Raw genomic sequence first — 20,167 nt, 5'->3', positions numbered from 1 at the left:
GCGTGCAGGTTGATGAGTAGCGTGCATCTGAGGGGCAGTGTGTATAGCGTGCAGGGTGATGGGTAGCGTGCATCTGAGGGGCAGTGTGTATAGTGTGCAGGTTGATGAGTAGTGTGTATCTGAGGGGCAGTGTGTATAGTGTGCAGGTTGATGAGTAGTGTGCATCTGAGGGGCAGTGTGTATAGCGTGCAGGTTGAGGAGTAGTGTGCATCTGAGGGGCAGTGTGTATAGCGTGCAGGTTGATGAGTAGCGTGCATCTGATGGGCAGTGTGTATAGCGTGCAGGTTGATGAGTAGCGTGCATCTGAGGGGCAGTGTGTATAGTATGCTGGTTGATGAGTAGCGTGCATCTTAAGGGGCAGTGTGTATAGTGTGCAGGTTGATGAGTAGCGTGCATCTGAGGGGCAGTGTGTATAGCGTGCAGGTTGATGAGTAGCGTGCATCTGAGGGGCAGTGTGTATAGCGTGCAGGTTGATGAGTAGTGTGCATCTGAGGGGCAGTGTGAATAGCGTGCAGGTTGATGAGTAGTGTGCATCTGAGGGGCAGTGTGAATAGCGTGCAGGTTGATGAGTAGTGTGCATCTGAGGGGCAGTGTGTATAGCGTGCAGGTTGATGAGTAGCGTGCATCTGAGGGGCAGTGTGTATAGCGTGCAGGTTGATGGGTAGTGTGCATCTGAGGGGCAGTGTGTATAGCGTGCAGGTTGATGAGTAGTGTGCATCTGAGGGGCAGTGTGTATAGCATGCAGGTTGATGGGTAATGTGCATCTGAGGGGTATTGTGTTTTGCGTATAGCATGCAGGTTGATGGGTAGCGGGTATCTGAGGAGTATTGCATATAGCGTGCAGGGTGATGAGTAGCGTGCATCTGAGGGGCACTGTGTATAGCGTGCAGGTAAATGAGTAGCGTGCATCTGAGGGGCAGTGTGTATAGCGTGCAGGTAAATGAGTAGCGTGCATCTGAGGGGCAGTGTGTATAGCGTGCAGGTTGATGGGTAGCGGGTATCTGAGGGGTATTGCGTATAGCGTGCAGGTTGATGGATAGCGTGCATCTGAGGGGCAGTGTGTATAGCGTGCAGATTGATGGGTAGCGTGCATCTGAGGGGCACTGTGTATAGCGTGCAGGTAAATGAGTAGCGTGCATCTGAGGGGCAGTGTGTATAGCGTGCAGGTTTATGAGTAGCGTGCATCTGAGGGGCAGTGTGTATAGCGTGCAGGTTGATAAGTAGCGTGCATCTGAGGGGCAGTGTGTATAGCGTGCAGGTTGTTGAGTAGCGTGCATCTGAGGGGCAGTGTGTATAGCGTGCAGGTTGATGAGTAGCGTGCATCTGAGGGGCAGTGTGTATAGTGTACTGGTTGATGAGTAGCGTGCATCTGAGGGGCAGTGTGTATAGCGTGCAGGTTGATGAGTAGTGTGCATCTGAGGGGCAGTGTGTATAGCGTGCAGGTTGATGAGTAGCGTGCATCTGATGGGCAGTGTGTATAGCGTGCAGGTTGATGAGTAGCGTGCATCTAAGGGGCAGTGTGTATAGTGTGCTGGTTGATGAGTAGCGTGCATCTGAGGGGCAGTGTGTATAGCGTGCAGGTTGATGAGTAGCGTGCATCTGAGGGGCAGTGTGTATAGCGTGCAGGTTGATGAGTAGCGTGCATCTGAGGGGCAGTGTGTATAGCGTGCAGGTTGATGAGTAGTGTGCATCTGAGGGGCAGTGTGTATAGCGTGCAGGTTGATGGGTAGCGTGCATCTGAGGGGCAGTGTGTATAGCGTGCAGGTTGATGAGTAGCGTGCATCTGAGGGGCAGTGTGTATAGCGTGCAGGTTGATGAGTAGCGTGCATCTGAGGGGCAGTGTGTATAGCGTGCAGGTTGATGAGTAGCGTGCATCTGAGGGGCAGTGTGTATAGCGTGCAGGTTGATGAGTAGCGTGCATCTGAGGGGCAGTGTGTATAGCGTGCATGGTGATGGGTAGCGTGCATCTGAGGGGCAGTGTGTATAGCATGCAGGTTGATGGGTAGTGTGCATCTGAGGGGCAGTGTGTATAGCGTGCAGGTTGATGGGTAGCGTGCATCTGAGGGGCAGTGTGTATAGCGTGCATGTTGATGGGTAGTGTGCATCTGAGGGGCATTGTGTATTGCGTACAGGTTGATGGGTAGTGTGCATCTGAGGGGCATTGTGTATTATGTATAGTGTGCAGGTTGATGAGTAGCGTGCATCTGAGGGGCAGTGTGTATTATGTAAAGCGTGCAGGGTGATGAGTAGCGTGCATCTGAGGGGCAGTGTGTATAGCGTGCAGGTTGATGGGTAGCATCTGAGGGGCAGTGTGTATAGCGTGCAGGTTGATGGGTAGCGTGCATCTGAGGGGCAGTGTGTATAGCTTGCAGGTTGATGGGTAGCATGCATCTGAGGGGCAGTGTGTATAGCGTGCAGGTTGATGGGTAGCGTGCATCTGAGGGCCAGTGTGTATAGCGTGCAGGTTAATGAGTAGCGTGCATCTGAGGGGCAGTGTGTATAGCGTGCAGGTTGATGAGTAGCGTGCATCTGAGGGGCAGTGTGTATAGCGTGCAGGTTGATGAGTAGCGTGCATCTGAGGGGCAGTGTGTATAGCGTGCAGGTTGATGAGTAGCGTGCATCTGAGGGGCAGTGTGTATAGTGTGCAGGTTGATGAGTAGCGTGCATCTGAGGGGCAGTGTGTATAGCGTGCTGGTTGTTGAGTAGCGTGCATCTGAGGAGCAGTGTGTATAGCGTGCAGGTTGATGAGTAGCGTGCATCTGAGGGGCAGTGTGTATAGTGTGCTGGTTGATATGTAGCGTGCATCTGAGGGGCAGTGTGTATAGTGTGCAGGTTGATGAGTAGTGTGTATCTGAGGGGCAGTGTGTATAGCGTGCAGGTTGATGGGTAGCGGGTATCTGAGGGGTATTGCGTATAGCGTGCAGGTTGATGGATAGCGTGCATCTGAGGGGCAGTGTGTATAGCGTGCAGATTGATGGGTAGCGTGCATCTGAGGGGCACTGTGTATAGCGTGCAGGTAAATGAGTAGCGTGCATCTGAGGGGCAGTGTGTATAGCGTGCAGGTTGATGAGTAGCGTGCATCTGAGGGGCAGTGTGTATAGTATGCAGGTTGATAAGTAGCGTGCATCTGAGGGGCAGTGTGTATAGCGTGCAGGTTGTTGAGTAGCGTGCATCTGAGGGGCAGTGTGTATAGCGTGCAGGTTGATGAGTAGCGTGCATCTGAGGGGCAGTGTGTATAGTGTACTGGTTGATGAGTAGCGTGCATCTGAGGGGCAGTGTGTATAGCGTGCAGGTTGATGAGTAGCGTGCATCTGAGGGGCAGTGTGTATAGCGTGCAGGTTGATGAGTAGCGTGCATCTGATGGGCAGTGTGTATAGCGTGCAGGTTGATGAGTAGCGTGCATCTGAGGGGCAGTGTGTATAGTGTGCTGGTTGATGAGTAGCGTGCATCTGAGGGGCAGTGTGTATAGCGTGCAGGTTGATGAGTAGCGTGCATCTGAGGGGCAGTGTGTATAGCGTGCAGGTTGATGAGTAGTGTGCATCTGAGGGGCAGTGTGTATAGCGTGCAGGTTGATGGGTAGCGTGCATCTGAGGGGCAGTGTGTATAGCGTGCAGGTTGATGAGTAGCGTGCATCTGAGGGGCAGTGTGTATAGCGTGCAGGTTGAAGAGTAGCGTGCCTCTGAGGGGCAGTGTGTATAGCGTGCATGGTGATGGGTAGCGTGCATCTGAGGGGCAGTGTGTATAGCATGCAGGTTGATGGGTAGTGTGCATCTGAGGGGCAGTGTGTATAGCGTGCAGGTTGATGAGTAGCGTGCATCTGAGGGGCAGTGTGTATAGCGTGCAGGTTGATGGGTAGTGTGCATCTGAGGGGCATTGTGTATTGCGTACAGGTTGATGGGTAGTGTGCATCTGAGGGGCATTGTGTATTATGTATAGTGTGCAGGTTGATGAGTAGCGTGCATCTGAGGGGCAGTGTGTATTATGTAAAGCGTGCAGGGTGATGAGTAGCGTGCATCCGAGGGGCAGTGTGTATAGCGTGCAGGTTGATGGGTAGCATCTGAGGGGCAGTGTGTATAGCGTGCAGGTTGATGGGTAGCGTGCATCTGAGGGGCAGTGTGTATAGCTTGCAGGTTGATGGGTAGCATGCATCTGAGGGGCAGTGTGTATAGCGTGCAGGTTGATGGGTAGCGTGCATCTGAGGGCCAGTGTGTATAGCGTGCAGGTTGATGAGTAGTGTGTATCTGAGGGGCAGTGTGTATAGTGTGCAGGTTGATGAGTAGCGTGAATCTGAGGGGCAGTGTGTATAGCGTGCAGATTGATGAGTAGCGTGCATCTGAGGGGCAGTGTGTATAGCGTGCAGGTTGTTGAGTAGCGTGCATCTGAGGGGCAGTGTGTATAGCGTGCAGGTTGATGAGTAGCGTGCATCTGAGGGGCAGTGTGTATAGTGTGCTGGTTGATGAGTAGCGTGCATCTGAGGGGCAGTGTGTATAGTGTGCAGTTTGATGAGTAGTGTGTATCTGAGGGGCAGTGTGTATAGTGTGCAGGTTGATGAGTAGCGTGCATCTGAGGGGCAGTGTGTATAGCGTGCAGGTTGATGAGTAGCGTGCATCTGAGGGGCAGTGTGTATAGCGTGCAGGTTGATGAGTAGCGTGCATCTGAGGGGCAGTGTGTATAGCGTGCAGGTTGTTGAGTAGCGTGCATCTGAGGGGCAGTGTGTATAGCGTGCAGGTTGATGAGTAGCGTGCATCTGAGGGGCAGTGTGTATAGTGTGCTGGTTGATGAGTAGCGTGCATCTGAGGGGCAGTGTGTATAGTGTGCAGGTTGATGAGTAGTGTGTATCTGAGGGTCAGTGTGTATAGTGTGCAGGTTGATGAGTAGTGTGCATCTGAGGGGCAGTGTGTATAGCGTGCAGGTTGATGAGTAGCGTGCATCTGAGGGGCAGTGTGTATAGCGTGCAGGTTGATGAGTAGCGTGCATCTGATGGGCAGTGTGTATAGCGTGCAGGTTGATGAGTAGCGTGCATCTGAGGGGCAGTGTGTATAGTGTGCTGGTTGATGAGTAGCGTGCATCTGAGGGGCAGTGTGTATAGCGTGCAGGTTGATGAGTAGCGTGCATCTGAGGGGCAGTGTGTATAGCGTGCAGGTTGATGAGTAGCGTGCATCTGAGGGGCAGTGTGTATAGCGTGCAGGTTGATGAGTAGTGTGCATCTGAGGGGCAGTGTGTATAGCGTGCAGGTTGATGGGTAGCGTGCATCTGAGGGGCAGTGTGTATAGCGTGCAGGTTGATGAGTAGCGTGCATCTGAGGGGCAGTGTGTATAGCGTGCAGGTTGATGAGTAGCGTGCCTCTGAGGGGCAGTGTGTATAGCGTGCAGGTTGATGAGTAGCGTGCATCTGAGGGGCAGTGTGTATAGCGTGCAGGTTGATGAGTAGCGTGCATCTGAGGGGCAGTGTGTATAGCGTGCATGGTGATGGGTAGCGTGCATCTGAGGGGCAGTGTGTATAGCATGCAGGTTGATGGGTAGTGTGCATCTGAGGGGCAGTGTGTATAGCGTGCAGGTTGATGAGTAGCGTGCATCTGAGGGGCAGTGTGTATAGCGTGCAGGTTGATGGGTAGTGTGCATCTGAGGGGCATTGTGTATTGCGTACAGGTTGATGGGTAGTGTGCATCTGAGGGGCATTGTGTATTATGTATAGTGTGCAGGTTGATGAGTAGCGTGCATCTGAGGGGCAGTGTGTATTATGTAAAGCGTGCAGGGTGATGAGTAGCGTGCATCTGAGGGGCAGTGTGTATAGCGTGCAGGTTGATGGGTAGCATCTGAGGGGCAGTGTGTATAGCGTGCAGGTTGATGGGTAGCGTGCATCTGAGGGGCAGTGTGTATAGCTTGCAGGTTGATGGGTAGCATGCATCTGAGGGGCAGTGTGTATAGCGTGCAGGTTGATGGGTAGCGTGCATCTGAGGGCCAGTGTGTATAGCGTGCAGGTTGATGAGTAGTGTGTATCTGAGGGGCAGTGTGTATAGTGTGCAGGTTGATGAGTAGCGTGAATCTGAGGGGCAGTGTGTATAGCGTGCAGATTGATGAGTAGCGTGCATCTGAGGGGCAGTGTGTATAGCGTGCAGGTTGTTGAGTAGCGTGCATCTGAGGGGCAGTGTGTATAGCGTGCAGGTTGATGAGTAGCGTGCATCTGAGGGGCAGTGTGTATAGTGTGCTGGTTGATGAGTAGCGTGCATCTGAGGGGCAGTGTGTATAGTGTGCAGTTTGATGAGTAGTGTGTATCTGAGGGGCAGTGTGTATAGTGTGCAGGTTGATGAGTAGCGTGCATCTGAGGGGCAGTGTGTATAGCGTGCAGGTTGATGAGTAGCGTGCATCTGAGGGGCAGTGTGTATAGCGTGCAGGTTGATGAGTAGCGTGCATCTGAGGGGCAGTGTGTATAGCGTGCAGGTTGCTGAGTAGCGTGCATCTGAGGGGCAGTGTGTATAGCGTGCAGGTTGATGAGTAGCGTGCATCTGAGGGGCAGTGTGTATAGTGTGCTGGTTGATGAGTAGCGTGCATCTGAGGGGCAGTGTGTATAGTGTGCAGGTTGATGAGTAGTGTGTATCTGAGGGTCAGTGTGTATAGTGTGCAGGTTGATGAGTAGTGTGCATCTGAGGGGCAGTGTGTATAGCGTGCAGGTTGATGAGTAGCGTGCATCTGATGGGCACTGTGTATAGCGTGCAGGTTGACGAGTAGCGTGCATCTGAAGGGCAGTGTGTATAGCGTGCAGGTTGATGAGTAGCGTGCATCTGAGGGGCAGTGTGTATAGCGTGCAGGTTGATGAGAAGCGTGCATCTGATGGGCAGTGTGTATAGCGTGCAGGTTGATGAGTAGCGTGCCTCTGAGGGGCAGTGTGTATAGTGTGCTGGTTGATGAGTAGCGTGCATCTGAGGGGCAGTGTGTATAGTGTGCTGGTTGATGAGTAGCGTGCATCTGATGGGCACTGTGTATAGCGTGCAGGTTGACGAGTAGCGTGCATCTGAAGGGCAGTGTGTATAGCGTGCAGGTTGATGAGTAGCGTGCATCTGAGGGGCAGTGTGTATAGTGTCCAGGTTGATGAGTAGCATGCATCTGAAGGGGCAGTGTGTATAGCGTGCAGGTTGATGAGTAGCGTGCATCTGAGGGGCAGTGTGTATAGCGTGCAGGTTGATGAGTAGCATGCATCTGAGGGGCAGTGTGTATAGCGTGCATGGTGATGGGTAGCGTGCATCTGAGGGGCAGTGTGTATAGCGTGCAGGTTGATGGGTAGTGTGCATCTGAGGGGCAGTGTGTATAGCGTGCAGGTTGATGGGTAGCGTGCATCTGAGGGGCAGTGTGTATAGCGTGCAGGTTGATGGGTAGTGTGCATCTGAGGGGCAGTGTGTATAGCGTGCAGGTTGATGGGTAGTGTGCATCTGAGGGGCAGTGTGTATAGCGTGCAGGTTGATGGGTAGCGTGCATCTGAGGGGCAGTGTGTATAGCGTGCAGGTTGATGGGTAGCGTGCATCTGAGGGGCAGTGTGTATAGCATGCAGGTTGATGGGTAGTGTGCATCTGAGGGGCATTGTGTATAGCGTACAGGTTGATGGGTAGTGTGCATCTGAGGGGCATTGTGTATTATGTATAGTGTGCAGGTTGATGAGTAACGTGCATCTGAGGGGCAGTGTGTATTATGTATAGCGTGCAGGGTGATGAGTAGCGTGCATCTGAGGGGCAGTGTGTATAGCGTGCAGGTTGATGGGTAGCATGCATCTGAGGGGCAGTGTGTATAGCGTGCAGGTTGATGGGTAGCGTGCATCTGAGGGGCAGTGTGTATAGCGTGCAGGTTGATGGGTAGCATGCATCTGAGGGGCAGTGTGTATAGGGTGCAGGTTGATGAGTAGCGTGCATCTGAGGGGCAGTGTGCATAGCATGCAGGTTGATGGGTAGCGGGTATCTGAGGAGTATTGCGTATAGCGTGCAGGGTGATGAGTAGCGTGCATCTGAGGCTCAGTGTGTATAGCGTGCAGGTTGATGGGTAGCGTGCATCTGAGGGGCAGTGTGTATAGCGTGCATGGTGATGGGTAGCGTGCATCTGAGGGGCAGTGTGTATAGCGTGCATGGTGATGAGTAGTGTGCATCTGAGGGGCAGTGTGTATAGCGTGCAGGTTGATGAGTAGCATGCATCTGAGGGGCAGTGTGTATAGCGTGCAGGTTGATGAGTAGCGTGCATCTGAGGGGCAGTGTGTATAGCGTGCAGGTTGATGAGTAGCGTGCATCTGAGGGGCAGTGTGTATAGCGTGCAGGTTGATGGGTAGCGTGCATCTGAGGGGCAGTGTGTACAGCGTGCATGGTGATGGGTAGCGTGCATCTGAGGGGCAGTGTGTATAGCGTGCATGGTGATGGGTAGCGTGCATCTGAGGGGCAGTGTGTATAGCGTGCAGGTTGATGAGTAGCGTGCATCTGAGGGGCAGTGTGTATAGTGTGCAGGTTGATGAGTAGCGTGCATCTGAGGGGCAGTGTGTATAGCGTGCAGGTTGATGAGTAGCATGCATCTGAGGGGCAGTGTGTATAGCGTGCAGGTTGATGAGTAGCGTGCATCTGAGGGGCAGTGTGTATAGCGTGCAGGTTGATGAGTAGTCTGTATCTGAGGGGCAGTGTGTATAGCGTGCAGGTTGATGAGTAGCGTGCATCTGAGGGGCAGTGTGTATAGCGTGCAGGTTGATGAGTAGCATGCATCTGAGGGGCAGTGTGTATAGCGTGCAGGTTGATGAGTAGCGTGCATCTGAGGGGCAGTGTGTATAGCGTGCAGGTTGATGAGTAGCGTGCATCTGAGGGGCAGTGTGTATAGCGTGCAGGTTGATGGGTAGCGGGTATTGTGTTTTATGTATAGCATGCAGGTTGATGGGTAGCGTGCTGTTAGGTGGAGTGTTTTGCGTATAGCGTGCACATTAAAGGGTAGCGTGCTGATAGGTAGATTGTCTCCTTGGTAGCGTGTTTTCCCAGGCAGGGAGATTTGTTGGCTCTCCAGCTGATTTTGGGCTCTTCTGGAAGGTTTGCAGTCGGCTTTTTGCTGGTAAATAATTGCTGAGTTCAGGGAGGATCAGAAGCCGAGTGGATTTTGTGGCGCTATAGCTGCCAGCGAATATGAAAAACGAACACTTTAATGGAGTTAAAATCGGCGTCTTTATCCTCCCAGAGATCGCTTTATGATGATAGTGATGAAATATTTACAGGAAGCGTTCCGGGACTCCGGCCGTGCCTTCCCTCTAATGAACGCTAAAATGGAAGAACGCAACCTCCGTGGATCTGGTTACATATTTGTCTTAAGGTGCCTGTTAATGGTACAATCTCCCTAGCAATCAAACATTCTGATTTGGATCAGATGCCGTTAAGGGTGATGAGTGATGACGAACCTTATCGATTTTTCTGTCTATCTAAATTTTGGAACAATTCTAGTAGTCTGATAAGATTGCTGATCATTTTCCCCTCTGTTGGGGGGGTTGTTTCCAATCAATCGCAACAATCGTATTGGAAGGAAATCGGATTCTTAATAGACACCGTTACAATAACAGATACATCAAGATTTAAAGTGGACCTGAACTCTGGCACAGAACAGAAGGAAAACATACCGAGATGCACCCTGTGTGTATTTAGAGAGTTTAGACTGTCTAATTCCCCTTCATATGTGATTAATCACAACTGTAATTGGGGTGCAGAAAAGCCTCATAAGAATGTCACCTTCCCCTGCTCTGTTACAGTGAAGTCCCGCCTTCCACCAGGTCGGACCAAATCAGGGTGATCAGCAGGGCTGTGTGGCTCTACCTATTGGCTGCCTGGCTCTCCCTATTGGCTGTCTGTCAAGTTACTGCATGGACAGAGTGAGTTACCGGCTAGTCAGAGCTGGAGGAAAATACCCAACACTTTTGCCCGATTTACCAAATGCGTAAATCTTTGTGAATTGCAATTTCTTGACATTTCCTGATGCATTTACCTCACTAGTTGGTAATTCTTATTTTCTATGCGGTAACAGGTTTAGTGAATTGGAATTTGGAAAGGCGATCGGTAAAATCAGCTATTTTCAGCATTACCGAATACGGTAATGCTTAGTGGATTGAGGCCAAAAAGCAGGAGAACATCATGCCACCAGCACATTACTCACCTCCCATCAATCCAGCGCTGCAATTGTGCCTCCATCCACTGGGTGGAGCTCCACCCCTTTAGTGAGATCGCCATCTCTCGACACTAGACGGCGATCTCACCCAAGGGATCAAGAATCTCCGAGGACCGGAAGAAGAATGGCTGCCACCGTCAGGATCCCGGGGGAGGTGAGTTGAAACACCGTTGTGCTGCACTGTCTCTCCATACCTCCTAGCGGCTACCACTAGTCAGGCTCGGGTTTCCCGCTCTGAGCTGCAGATTTCCAGCCCGAGACTGTCTTGGGCTTACCGCTAAGGAAGTTAAGTTACTTTTACTTAAAATAATAAGGGTATTTCTAACACAAGGTTGCTAAAAATAACTCTAACCTGCCCTCTGATAAATAATGCAGTTTTTTTTTTCTCATGTTTCTCTTTACCGGCATTCTGTACATTACTATCATTCTTAAACTTTATGAATAAATCGCTAACTTATTACACAGCACTGTACAACAGATAGAGGAGACATTACATCATCAAACAGTGTTACACGGGGACATTATAGCATTCAATGGTACACACAATAGTGATGTAACAAAGTAGGGATAAATATAACAGACAACTCACATATGGTGGTGGAGAAGAGCACAATGGGAGGAGGACCCTACCTAAAAGGCTTAAAATCTAAGGCAGGGGCGTAACTAGACATCACTGGGCCCCCCTGTGAAACTTTGGATGCCCCCCCCCCCCCCTCCCTGCCCCCCACCTCCCTCGCTTTCTGCACAGGGAAACTGAGGAACAATGTGTTTTCCCCATGCAGGTAAAAACACTTAGCCTTAGAAAGGAAATGTCAGGCAATCTATGCTAACCCCAGATCTACTTACCCAGGGCTTCCTCCAGCCCCATACAGCCGGCAAGTCCCTCCCTGCTCCCAGTATATACATACACACACAGCCGTATTATATTACTACATGAGAGCACATGCTATATGGAGGGACAACAATGACATGCTGAACATAAGATATAGTATTCACTGTAACTTTGGCAAAACATTCAGAATGTCACTGATTGATACTGTTACAGGATCTGGGACTCCGTGTGAGACAACAAGCTCTCAATGAGGCAGCAACAGTCAGACATCAATCTTACCCACTGCACTGTGTCCGTAATCAGACACCATAAGGTCATTAGCCTGTGTGGGATAAGAATCTAGATATCTCTTTGGAGTGATTGCTGAATAAGGGACAGTCTACAACTTTTTTTTAATCTGTGACTCCTTTGTTTGTAAGGTTGTATATGAAGTCATCAGGACTTTGCTGCAGTGTGAGACAGATGTTTTTTACGAACCCTAGGGAGCAGGAACAGTGTACAAATTTCAAAGTGTGTATGATTCCTTATCTGTGTTGTGGACACAAGCAGTCAATATAACAATGGTGCGAGAGCAGAATATGTTTTTTCTCTCCATGCCCTTAGTTGTCAGTCTCTCAAACTTTTCCCCCCATGGGCCCCCTGTGACTTCTGGGCCCCCCTGCATAGGCATCCCTTGCAGGGTCTATTGTTACGCCCCTTAGGTGGAAGAGTAGGAAACATAAGTGGGGTGGAGTGCAAGTCCAAGGAAGGCAGGTGGACGTATGAGGATGGTGGGTAAGCAATGGTGAACGGATTCGCTTTTAAAGCCTGCTTGAATGAGTTAAAGGTGGGGGTGAGTCTATTGGGGAGAGGGGTTCCATAAAGTAGAAGCTGCTCTGGAGAAGTCTTAGAGCCTTGCAAGTGAGCAAGTGATGTGAGGGTGAACATCTGTAGAGTGTTGGAGGGACAGTCCCTGTTTGGGAGCCCTGTCCCTCTGTCCCTCTTTCCTCCTCATGTGTCCCTCTTTTAGGACGTTGTCCCTCTTTCTATGTAAATATATATATTTCTCTACTAAAAATGTGTTTGATTGACTCTAAACTTTATTCCCAACCTTTAAATTGATATATTACTGATTATAAAATGTTAATATGAAAAAAAATTACCCAAGATAGAAAGGACCAGTGTGGTTTAAATGATAAAACAACATTTTTTCTTATAAAATCTTTATGGTATGCGTGACTAGGGGTGTGATGGAGGTGTGATCAGGGGCGTGGCTTAAGTGTCCCTCTTTCTCATCTCAAAAAGTTGGGAGGCATGAGGGAGATCGGAGATGTATGGTGGATGGATCTGTATGATGCCAGCAGAGCAGTGTGAGTGTAATTCTGAGGGGGGTTGGGAGGCAGTGATGGGACTGGTAAAGAGGAGTGGTGGAAGGAGTGAATGAGCCTATGGCAGCTGCGGTCATACCAGATTGAAGTGGGAGGAGTCTTTTCTCCAGAAAGGATGGCATTGCAGTAGTCCCTGTATGCAGTGTGTGGCTGCTGGTCTGACAGCTTCCCTTGCCGGTAAATTTGAATAAAGCTCCGTAGCACAGACCTCTGAGACAGTGATTGTTTTCTTGTCTCCGTCAGGTTGGCTGGCAGCTGAAGAACTTGGTGAATGCACTGAGAGAAGACCCGAGCGGAGTCATCCTAACCCTGAAGAAAAGACCTCAGAACACTCTAGCATCTGCCCCTGCACTGCTCAAGAATGTCCGGTGGAAACCGCTTGCACTACAGGTAACCAAATCTGCGCTAGGAGTACAAGGGTCGGTCCAGCCAGTCCTGTGCTGCACACTGTGCTAGACGTTCACTACTGTCCAGTGACATCACTGAGAGTGCAGCCTGATATCACTGCCTGTCCATTCACTAGAGACCAGTGACATCACTGAGAGTGCAGCCTATCCATTCACTAGAGACCAGGGACATTACTGAGAATGCAGCCTATCCATTCACTAGAGAGCAGTGACATTACTGAGAATGCAGCCAGTCAGACCGGTGACATCACTGAGAATGCAGTCTACCCATTCACTAGAGACCAGTGACATCACTGAGAATGCAGTCTACCCATTCACTAGAGACCAGTGACATCACTGACAATGCAGCCTATCCATTCACTAGAGACCAGTGACATCACTGAGGATGCAGCCTATCCATTCACTAGAGACCAGTGACATCACTGAGAATGCAGCCTATCCATTCACTAGAGACCATTGACATCACTGACAATGCAGCCTATCCATTCACTAGAGGCCAGTGACATCACTGAGAATGCAGCCTATCCAGTCACTAGAGACCAGTGACATCACTGAGAATGCAGCCTAATTCATTCACTAGAGACCAGTGACATCACTGGCAATGCAGCCTATCCATTCACTAGAGAACAGTGACATCACTGAGAGTGCAGCCGATCCATTCACTAGAGACCATTGACATCACTGACAATGCAGCCTATCAATTCACTAGAGACCAGTGACATCACTGACAATGCAGCCTATTCATTCACTAGAGACCAGTGACATCACTGAGAATGCAGCCTATCCATTCACTAGAGACCAGTGACATCACTGAGAATGCAGCCTATCCATTCACTAGACACCAGTGACATCACTGAGAATGCAGCCTATCCATTCCCTAGAGACCAGTGACATCACTGTGAATGCAGCCTATCCAATAACTAGAAACCAGTGACATCACTGAGAATGCAGCCTATCCATTCACTAGAGACCAGTGACATCACTGAGAATGCAGCCTCCATTCACTAGAGACCAGTGACATCACTGAGAATGCAGCTTACCCATTCACTAGAGACCAGTGACATCACTGAGAGTGCAGCCTATCCAATAACCAGAGACCAGTGACATCACCGAGAGTGCAGCCTATCCATTCACTAGAGACCAGTGACATCACTGAGAATGCAGCCTATCCATTCACTAGAGACCCGTGACATCACTGAGAATGCAGCCTATCCATTCACTAGAGACCAGTGACATCACTGAGAGTGCAGCCTATCCATTAACTAGAGACCAGTGACATCACTGAGAGTGCAGCCTATCCATTCACTAGAGACCAGTGACATCACTGAGAATGCAGCCTATCCATTCACTAGAAACCAGTGACATCACTGAGAGTGCAGCCTATCCATTCACTAGAGACCAGCGACATCACTGAGAGTGCAGCCTATCCATTCACTAGAGACCAGCGACATCACTGAGAATGTAGCCTATCCATTCCCTAGAGACCAGTGACATCACTGAGAGTGCAGCCTATCAATTCACTAGAGACCAGTGACATCACTGAGAATGCAGCCTATCCCTTCACTGGAGACCAGTGACATCACTGAGAGTGCAGCCTATCCATTCACTAGAGACCAGTGACATCACTGAGAATGCAGCCTATCCCTTCACTAGAGACCAGTGACATCACTGAGAATGCAGCCTATCCCTTCACTAGAGACCAGTGACATCACTGAGAGTGCAGCCTATCCTTTCAATAGAGACCAGTGACATCACTGAGAGTGCAGCCTATCCATTCACTAGAGACCAGTGACATCACTGACAATGCAGCCTATCCATTCACTAGAGACCAGTGACTTCACTGACAATGCAGCCTATCCATTCACTAGAGACCAGTGACATCACTGACAATGCAGCCTATCCACTCACTAGAGACCAGTGACATCACTGAGAATGCAGCCTATCCATTCACTAGAGACCAGTGACATCACTGAGAATGCAGCCTATCCACTCACTAGAGACCGGTGACATCACTGAGAATGCAGCCTATCCACTCACTAGAGACCGGTGACATCACTGAGAATGCAGCCTATCCATTCACTAGAGACCAGTGACATCACTGAGAATGCAGCCTATCCCTTCACTAGAGACCAGTGACATCACTGAGAGTGCAGCCTATCCATTCACTAGAGACCAGTGACATCACTGACAATGCAGCCTATCCATTCACTAGAGACCAGTGACATCACTGAGAATGCAGCCTATCCCTTCACTAGAGACCAGTGACATCACTGAGAGTGCAGCCTATCCATTCACTAGAGACCAGTGACATCACTGAGAGTGCAGCCTGTCCACTAGAGACCAGTGACATCACTGAGAATGCAGCCTATCCATTCACTAGAGACCAGTGACATCACTGACAATGCAGCCTATCCATTCACTAGAGACCAGCGACATTACTAGAGATATACCAAATGAACCCTCATGTCCTGTATTACTACAGCAAAGATGTACTGTATACTAAAATCTGTGGCATTGCACAGGCATGCTGGGTTCTCACACTGTTGCTGAATACAGTTATGAAGTGTCCTATAATACACATCTGCTAGTACAGCAGACAGGTTCTCTTCAACTGACCTATTTTTAGCTTATTTTACCATCCGCTTCCTGCCAAGGATTTCACTTAACTAATCATGTAGTCATTTTGGGCCGTCATGTCATTTTTTTGTGACATTTCATGTGGCAGTTGATCGTTTGAACTTCAAAGGGAAGTTTTCATAAAAAAAAACCTGCATGATAATTTATTGTGGAGATGAATACGAGGGGGCGGCGGCTTGTGTGCGTCTGCCTCCTTGTGTCGCGCTCTCAGCGGGGCTCCCGCGATTAATCTATAATTCCCTCTGAATCCAGGATGTCTTCACGGATTGGCAACCTGCACATATCAAACAACTAAATTTAGCTTGGGATTAAGAAATGCTTTTTATAGTTTGTGCAGCTGTAAGCAGAGCGCTGGCTTCTGGCGGCTGCTGCGGGGGCGGCGAAGGGTCCAGCGCTGTCGGGGGATGGCGTTCCACATCCGCACCTTTATTTTTATTTGGGGTTTATGCGTTGGTATAAATAAACGTAAAGCTACTCGTCTCCGGAGTTTTGGAGTCTGGGTAATTTCAGCAGCGAGCCTAAACTGAGTGGGCTGAGCGTTTTCCTCTTCGGGAGATAGACGCCTTTGTTGCGTTTTTCACCTCGTTATATCGTGTTGTTAGACGCCGAGCGTGCTGCGAGGCTTTGTGTGTTGAGCTGTCAGACTGCCGAACGCCGTGGCTTATAATAGCTTCTTGCTGATAAGGGTAGAACAACAAGATAGCGATACCTTCACTGGCTAACAAAGACTGGTCTGCGCTCGGGGGTGGGGGGGTCGGTTGTCCATCAGGATTGAAATCAATCTGTTGCAGAAAGCACCTTCTTCAGGCACAAGCAGGCTAATGGTAGCCATACATCCAGCGGTTTTGCATTGAGCGATTAAAGGGCAACTGAAGTGAGAGGTATATGGAGGCTGCCATATTTATTTCCTTTTAAGCAATACCAGTTGCCTGGCAGCCCTGCTGATCCTCTTCCTCTAATAAATTTAGCCATGAACCCTGAAAAAGCATGCAGCAGATCAAGTGTTGCTGACATCATTGTCAGATCTGACAGGATTAGCTGTTTCTGGTGTGATTCAGGCAGTACAGCAGCCAAATAGATCAGCAGGGCCGCCAAGCAAATGGTATTGTTTAAAAGGAAACACATATGACAGCTTCCATATACTTCTCAGTTTCGTTGTCCTTAAAGCAATAAACTTTATTGGGCTATCAACTACAGTATGGTTGATCAGAAGTCGATTGACTAGTGGCCCACACACTACAAGCGATATCCAATGCAATTTACCTTCACTAATCGATCCAAACGATGTTGTGCCTCCATGCTCTGAAACCAAAAGTCCATTCTATGTCGATCAAAATCGATTGTGGTTCCTGAGCACAATAAAAATGTGCAATCATTAACCTGGTGTGCTGATGGACTTTGTTACCTCGATTAAAAGCTTATGAACATGGACCTATTCTCTTACGATCGACCGATATTTTCCATCCTGCTGGATCATCAAATTGATTGCTATTCATCCAGACATCGGTTAATTGCATATCCTGGAGCACACTCGATTTTTTTCTTGATTCGATAACATTATCAAATCGGTTGGTTGATCGGCCCATCGAAACGCTAGATGCATGGCCACCTTAAAGAGACACTGAAGCGAAAAAAAAATTATGATATTATGATTTGTATGTGTAGAAATAAAACCTTAAGATCAGATACATCAGTCTAATTGTTTCCAGTACAGGAAGAGTTAAGAAACTCCAGTTGTTATCTCTATACAAAAAAGCCATTAAGCTCTACGACTTTCAAAGTCGTGGAGAGGGCTGTTTTCTGACTTTTATTATCTCAATTGTTCCTGAATTATTTACTTTTTCTCTGCCAGAGGAGAGGTCATTACTTCACAGACTGCTCTGAAAGAATCATTTTGAATGCTGAGTGTTGTGTAATCTGCACATATTAGAGAATGATGCAATGTTAGAAAAAACACTATATACCTGAAAATAAAAATATGAGAATATTTTCTTTGCTGCTAATCTTCTAGTAATTATTCATAGTACACAACCAATTCATTATATCCTATATATTTTTTCGCTTCAGTGTCTCTTTAAATGGGTGTCTAATGAAGTCAACCTCAAGTATATGTTGACTCCCACTTTTAACCCTTTACATTTGTGTTTGTTTACACTTAAGTAGAAGTTGACTTATAACTACTGACGTGTGTCTAACGAGTCTTGCCGTTCCCCCCACATAGCATAGCCGGGTTCCACAGCCTTGTCACAAGCATTGTTCATAGCAAGACCATATCCTCCCATAAGTATTGTTCTTGGTTTGGCCATGACCTCACCTTTTTGTCCTGAGCATGACCATGCCCCGCAGGTATTGTCTCCAGTATGGCCATGTTCCCCCACAGGTATTGTCCCAGTACAGCCATGCTCGATTAGAGGGCAGGAGATTTGGGCGCAGCCGGCGCCACCATGGACAGTAATACAAATTATGGTTATAGCGGCACACAGTGAGTAACTTCGGCGCAGTCAGAAGGCGGAGCTGAAGTTACTTTTAAAACACTATAATTCGGCCGCCAGCAATACCTGGAAGTTGAATTATATTATTCCCCACCATCCATGTGGACCTGGAGGGGGAATAGTAATTAACACCGCCGGGACCTGTGCAGGAGCAGGGTAAGTCGTATATCGGCTGTATCCTGCGCCCAAGTCTCCTGGCGGTGGTTTCACTCGTACACGTCATGCTCCCCCACAATTGTTGCCTCCACCATGGTAGTGCCTCCCTATATAAGAATTGTTCTGAACGTGACCATGTAACTCTGCTACCACTCTGTTCATGTCGCTCATCTTCTTACAAGTATTGTCCTCCCCTTCGAAGTATAATTTTCCTGTTGTTACCCTCACCTCCCCCCCCCCACACACACACCCCATGCAGAGGTAAATATGATTTTCCTGGTGTTACTGGGCCTTACCCATGCAGAGAGGCTGTAGTGTAGTATTATATTTACGGACCATGAGGCAGCCTTTTGTCCCTCACTTCTTGTCTGTCTGCTTTCAAGCTAGTTCCCCTTTAATCTTTTGATGCTGTGGTGTCACAGCAATGCTGATGGGTGATATAACCTCAATGCGAGGGGAGCTATCCAGACCGAATGTCACATGGGAGGGAAGGGGTGGCCCACAATGAGATCGGTATATACAAAAAGACTCTAATCCTTCCCAAACCCTGAGTTTTAAGTACAAAGGATACATATTAAGCTATGCATTTATAAAAATAACTAGCTGATGGCCCGGCATTGCCCAGGTATGTACAGTGAGTTGCAAAAGTATTTGGCCCCCTTGAAGTTTTCCACACTTTGTCACATTACTGCCACAAACATGCATCAATTTTATTGGAATTCCACATGAAAGACCAACACAAAGTGGTGTATATGTGAGAAGTGGATCAAAAATCGTACATCATTCCAAACATTTTTTACAAATAAATAACTGCAAAGTGGGGTGTGCATAATTATTCGGCCATCTGAATACTTTGTAGAACCACCTTTGCTGCAATTATAGCTGCCAGTCTTTTAGGGTATGTCTCTACCAGCTTTGCACATCTAGAGACTGAAATCCTTGCCCATTCTTCTTTGCAAAACAGCTCCAGCTCAGTCACATTAGATGGACAGCGTTTGTGAACAGCAGTTTTCAGATCTTGTCACAGATTCTCGATTGGATTTTGATCTGGACTTTGACTGGGCCATTCTAACAAATAGATATGTTTTGTTTTAAACCATTCCATTGTTGCCCAGGCTTTATGTTTAGGGTCATTGTCCTGCTGGAAGGTGAACCTCCGCCCCAGTCTCAAGTCTTTTGCAGTCTCCAAGAGGTTTTCTTCCAAGTTTGCCCTGTATTTGGCTCCATCCATCTTCCCAACAACTCTGACCAACTTCCCTGTCCCTGCTGAAGAGAAGCACCCCCCGAGCATGATGCTGCCACCACCATTATTTGACAGTGGCGATGGGTGTGTTTAGAGTGATGTGCAGTGTTAGCTTTCTGCCACACATAGCGTTTTGCATTTTGGCCAAAAAGTTCCATTTTGGTCTCATCTGACCAGAGCACCTTCTTCCACATGTTTGCTGTGTCCCCCACATGGCTTGTGGCAAACTGCAAACGGGACTTCTTATGCTTTCTGTTAACAATGCCTTTCTTCTTGCCACTCTTCCATAAAGGCCAACTTTGTACAGTGCATGACTAATAGTTGTCCTATGGACAGAGTCCCCCACCTGAGCTGGAGATCTCTGCAGCTCGTCCAGAGTCACCATGGGCCTCTTGACTGAATTTCTGATCAGCGCTCTCCTTGTTTGGCCTGTGAGTTTAGGTGGACGGCCTTGTCTTGGTAGGTTTACAGTTGTGCCATACTCCTTCCATTTCTGAATGATCGCTTGAACAGTGCTCCGTGGGATGTTCAAGGCTTTGGAAATATTTTTTGTAGCCTAAGCCTGCTTTAAATTTCTCAATAACTTGATCCCTGACCTGTCTGGTGTGTTCTTTGGACTTCACGGTGTTGTTGCTCCCAATATTCTCTTAGACAACCTCTGAGGGCCTCACAGAGCAGCTGTATTTGTACTGACATTAGATTACACACAGGTGCACTCTATTTAGTCATTAGCACTCATCAGGCAATGTCTATAGGCAACTGACTGCACTCAGATCAAAGGGGGCCGAATAATTATGCACACACCACTTTGCAGTTATTTATTTATAAAAAATGTTTGGAATGATGTATGATTTTCGATCCACTTCTCAC

At 48.6% G+C, this 20,167-nt stretch overlaps 1 protein-coding gene across 5 annotated transcripts in view; it reads left to right on the top strand.

Moving 5' to 3' along the window:
• Positions 1–20,167, top strand: part of LOC137528643 (connector enhancer of kinase suppressor of ras 2-like) — a 563,792-nt gene that overhangs the window by 376,895 nt on the left and 166,730 nt on the right. For all 5 annotated transcript variants that reach the window (XM_068250054.1, XM_068250052.1, XM_068250051.1 and 2 more), the window contains exon 9: positions 12,606–12,752. In XM_068250054.1, the coding sequence (XP_068106155.1) occupies positions 12,606–12,752 (147 nt within the window). The remainder of the gene's footprint in view (positions 1–12,605; positions 12,753–20,167) is intronic.

Source organism: Hyperolius riggenbachi, chromosome 8 (genome assembly GCF_040937935.1).
Source record: "Hyperolius riggenbachi isolate aHypRig1 chromosome 8, aHypRig1.pri, whole genome shotgun sequence".
Lineage (NCBI taxonomy): Eukaryota > Metazoa > Chordata > Amphibia > Anura > Hyperoliidae > Hyperolius > Hyperolius riggenbachi.
The sequence above is the reverse complement of the archived record's forward strand: the minus strand, read 5'-3'. Positions and strand labels throughout refer to the sequence as shown.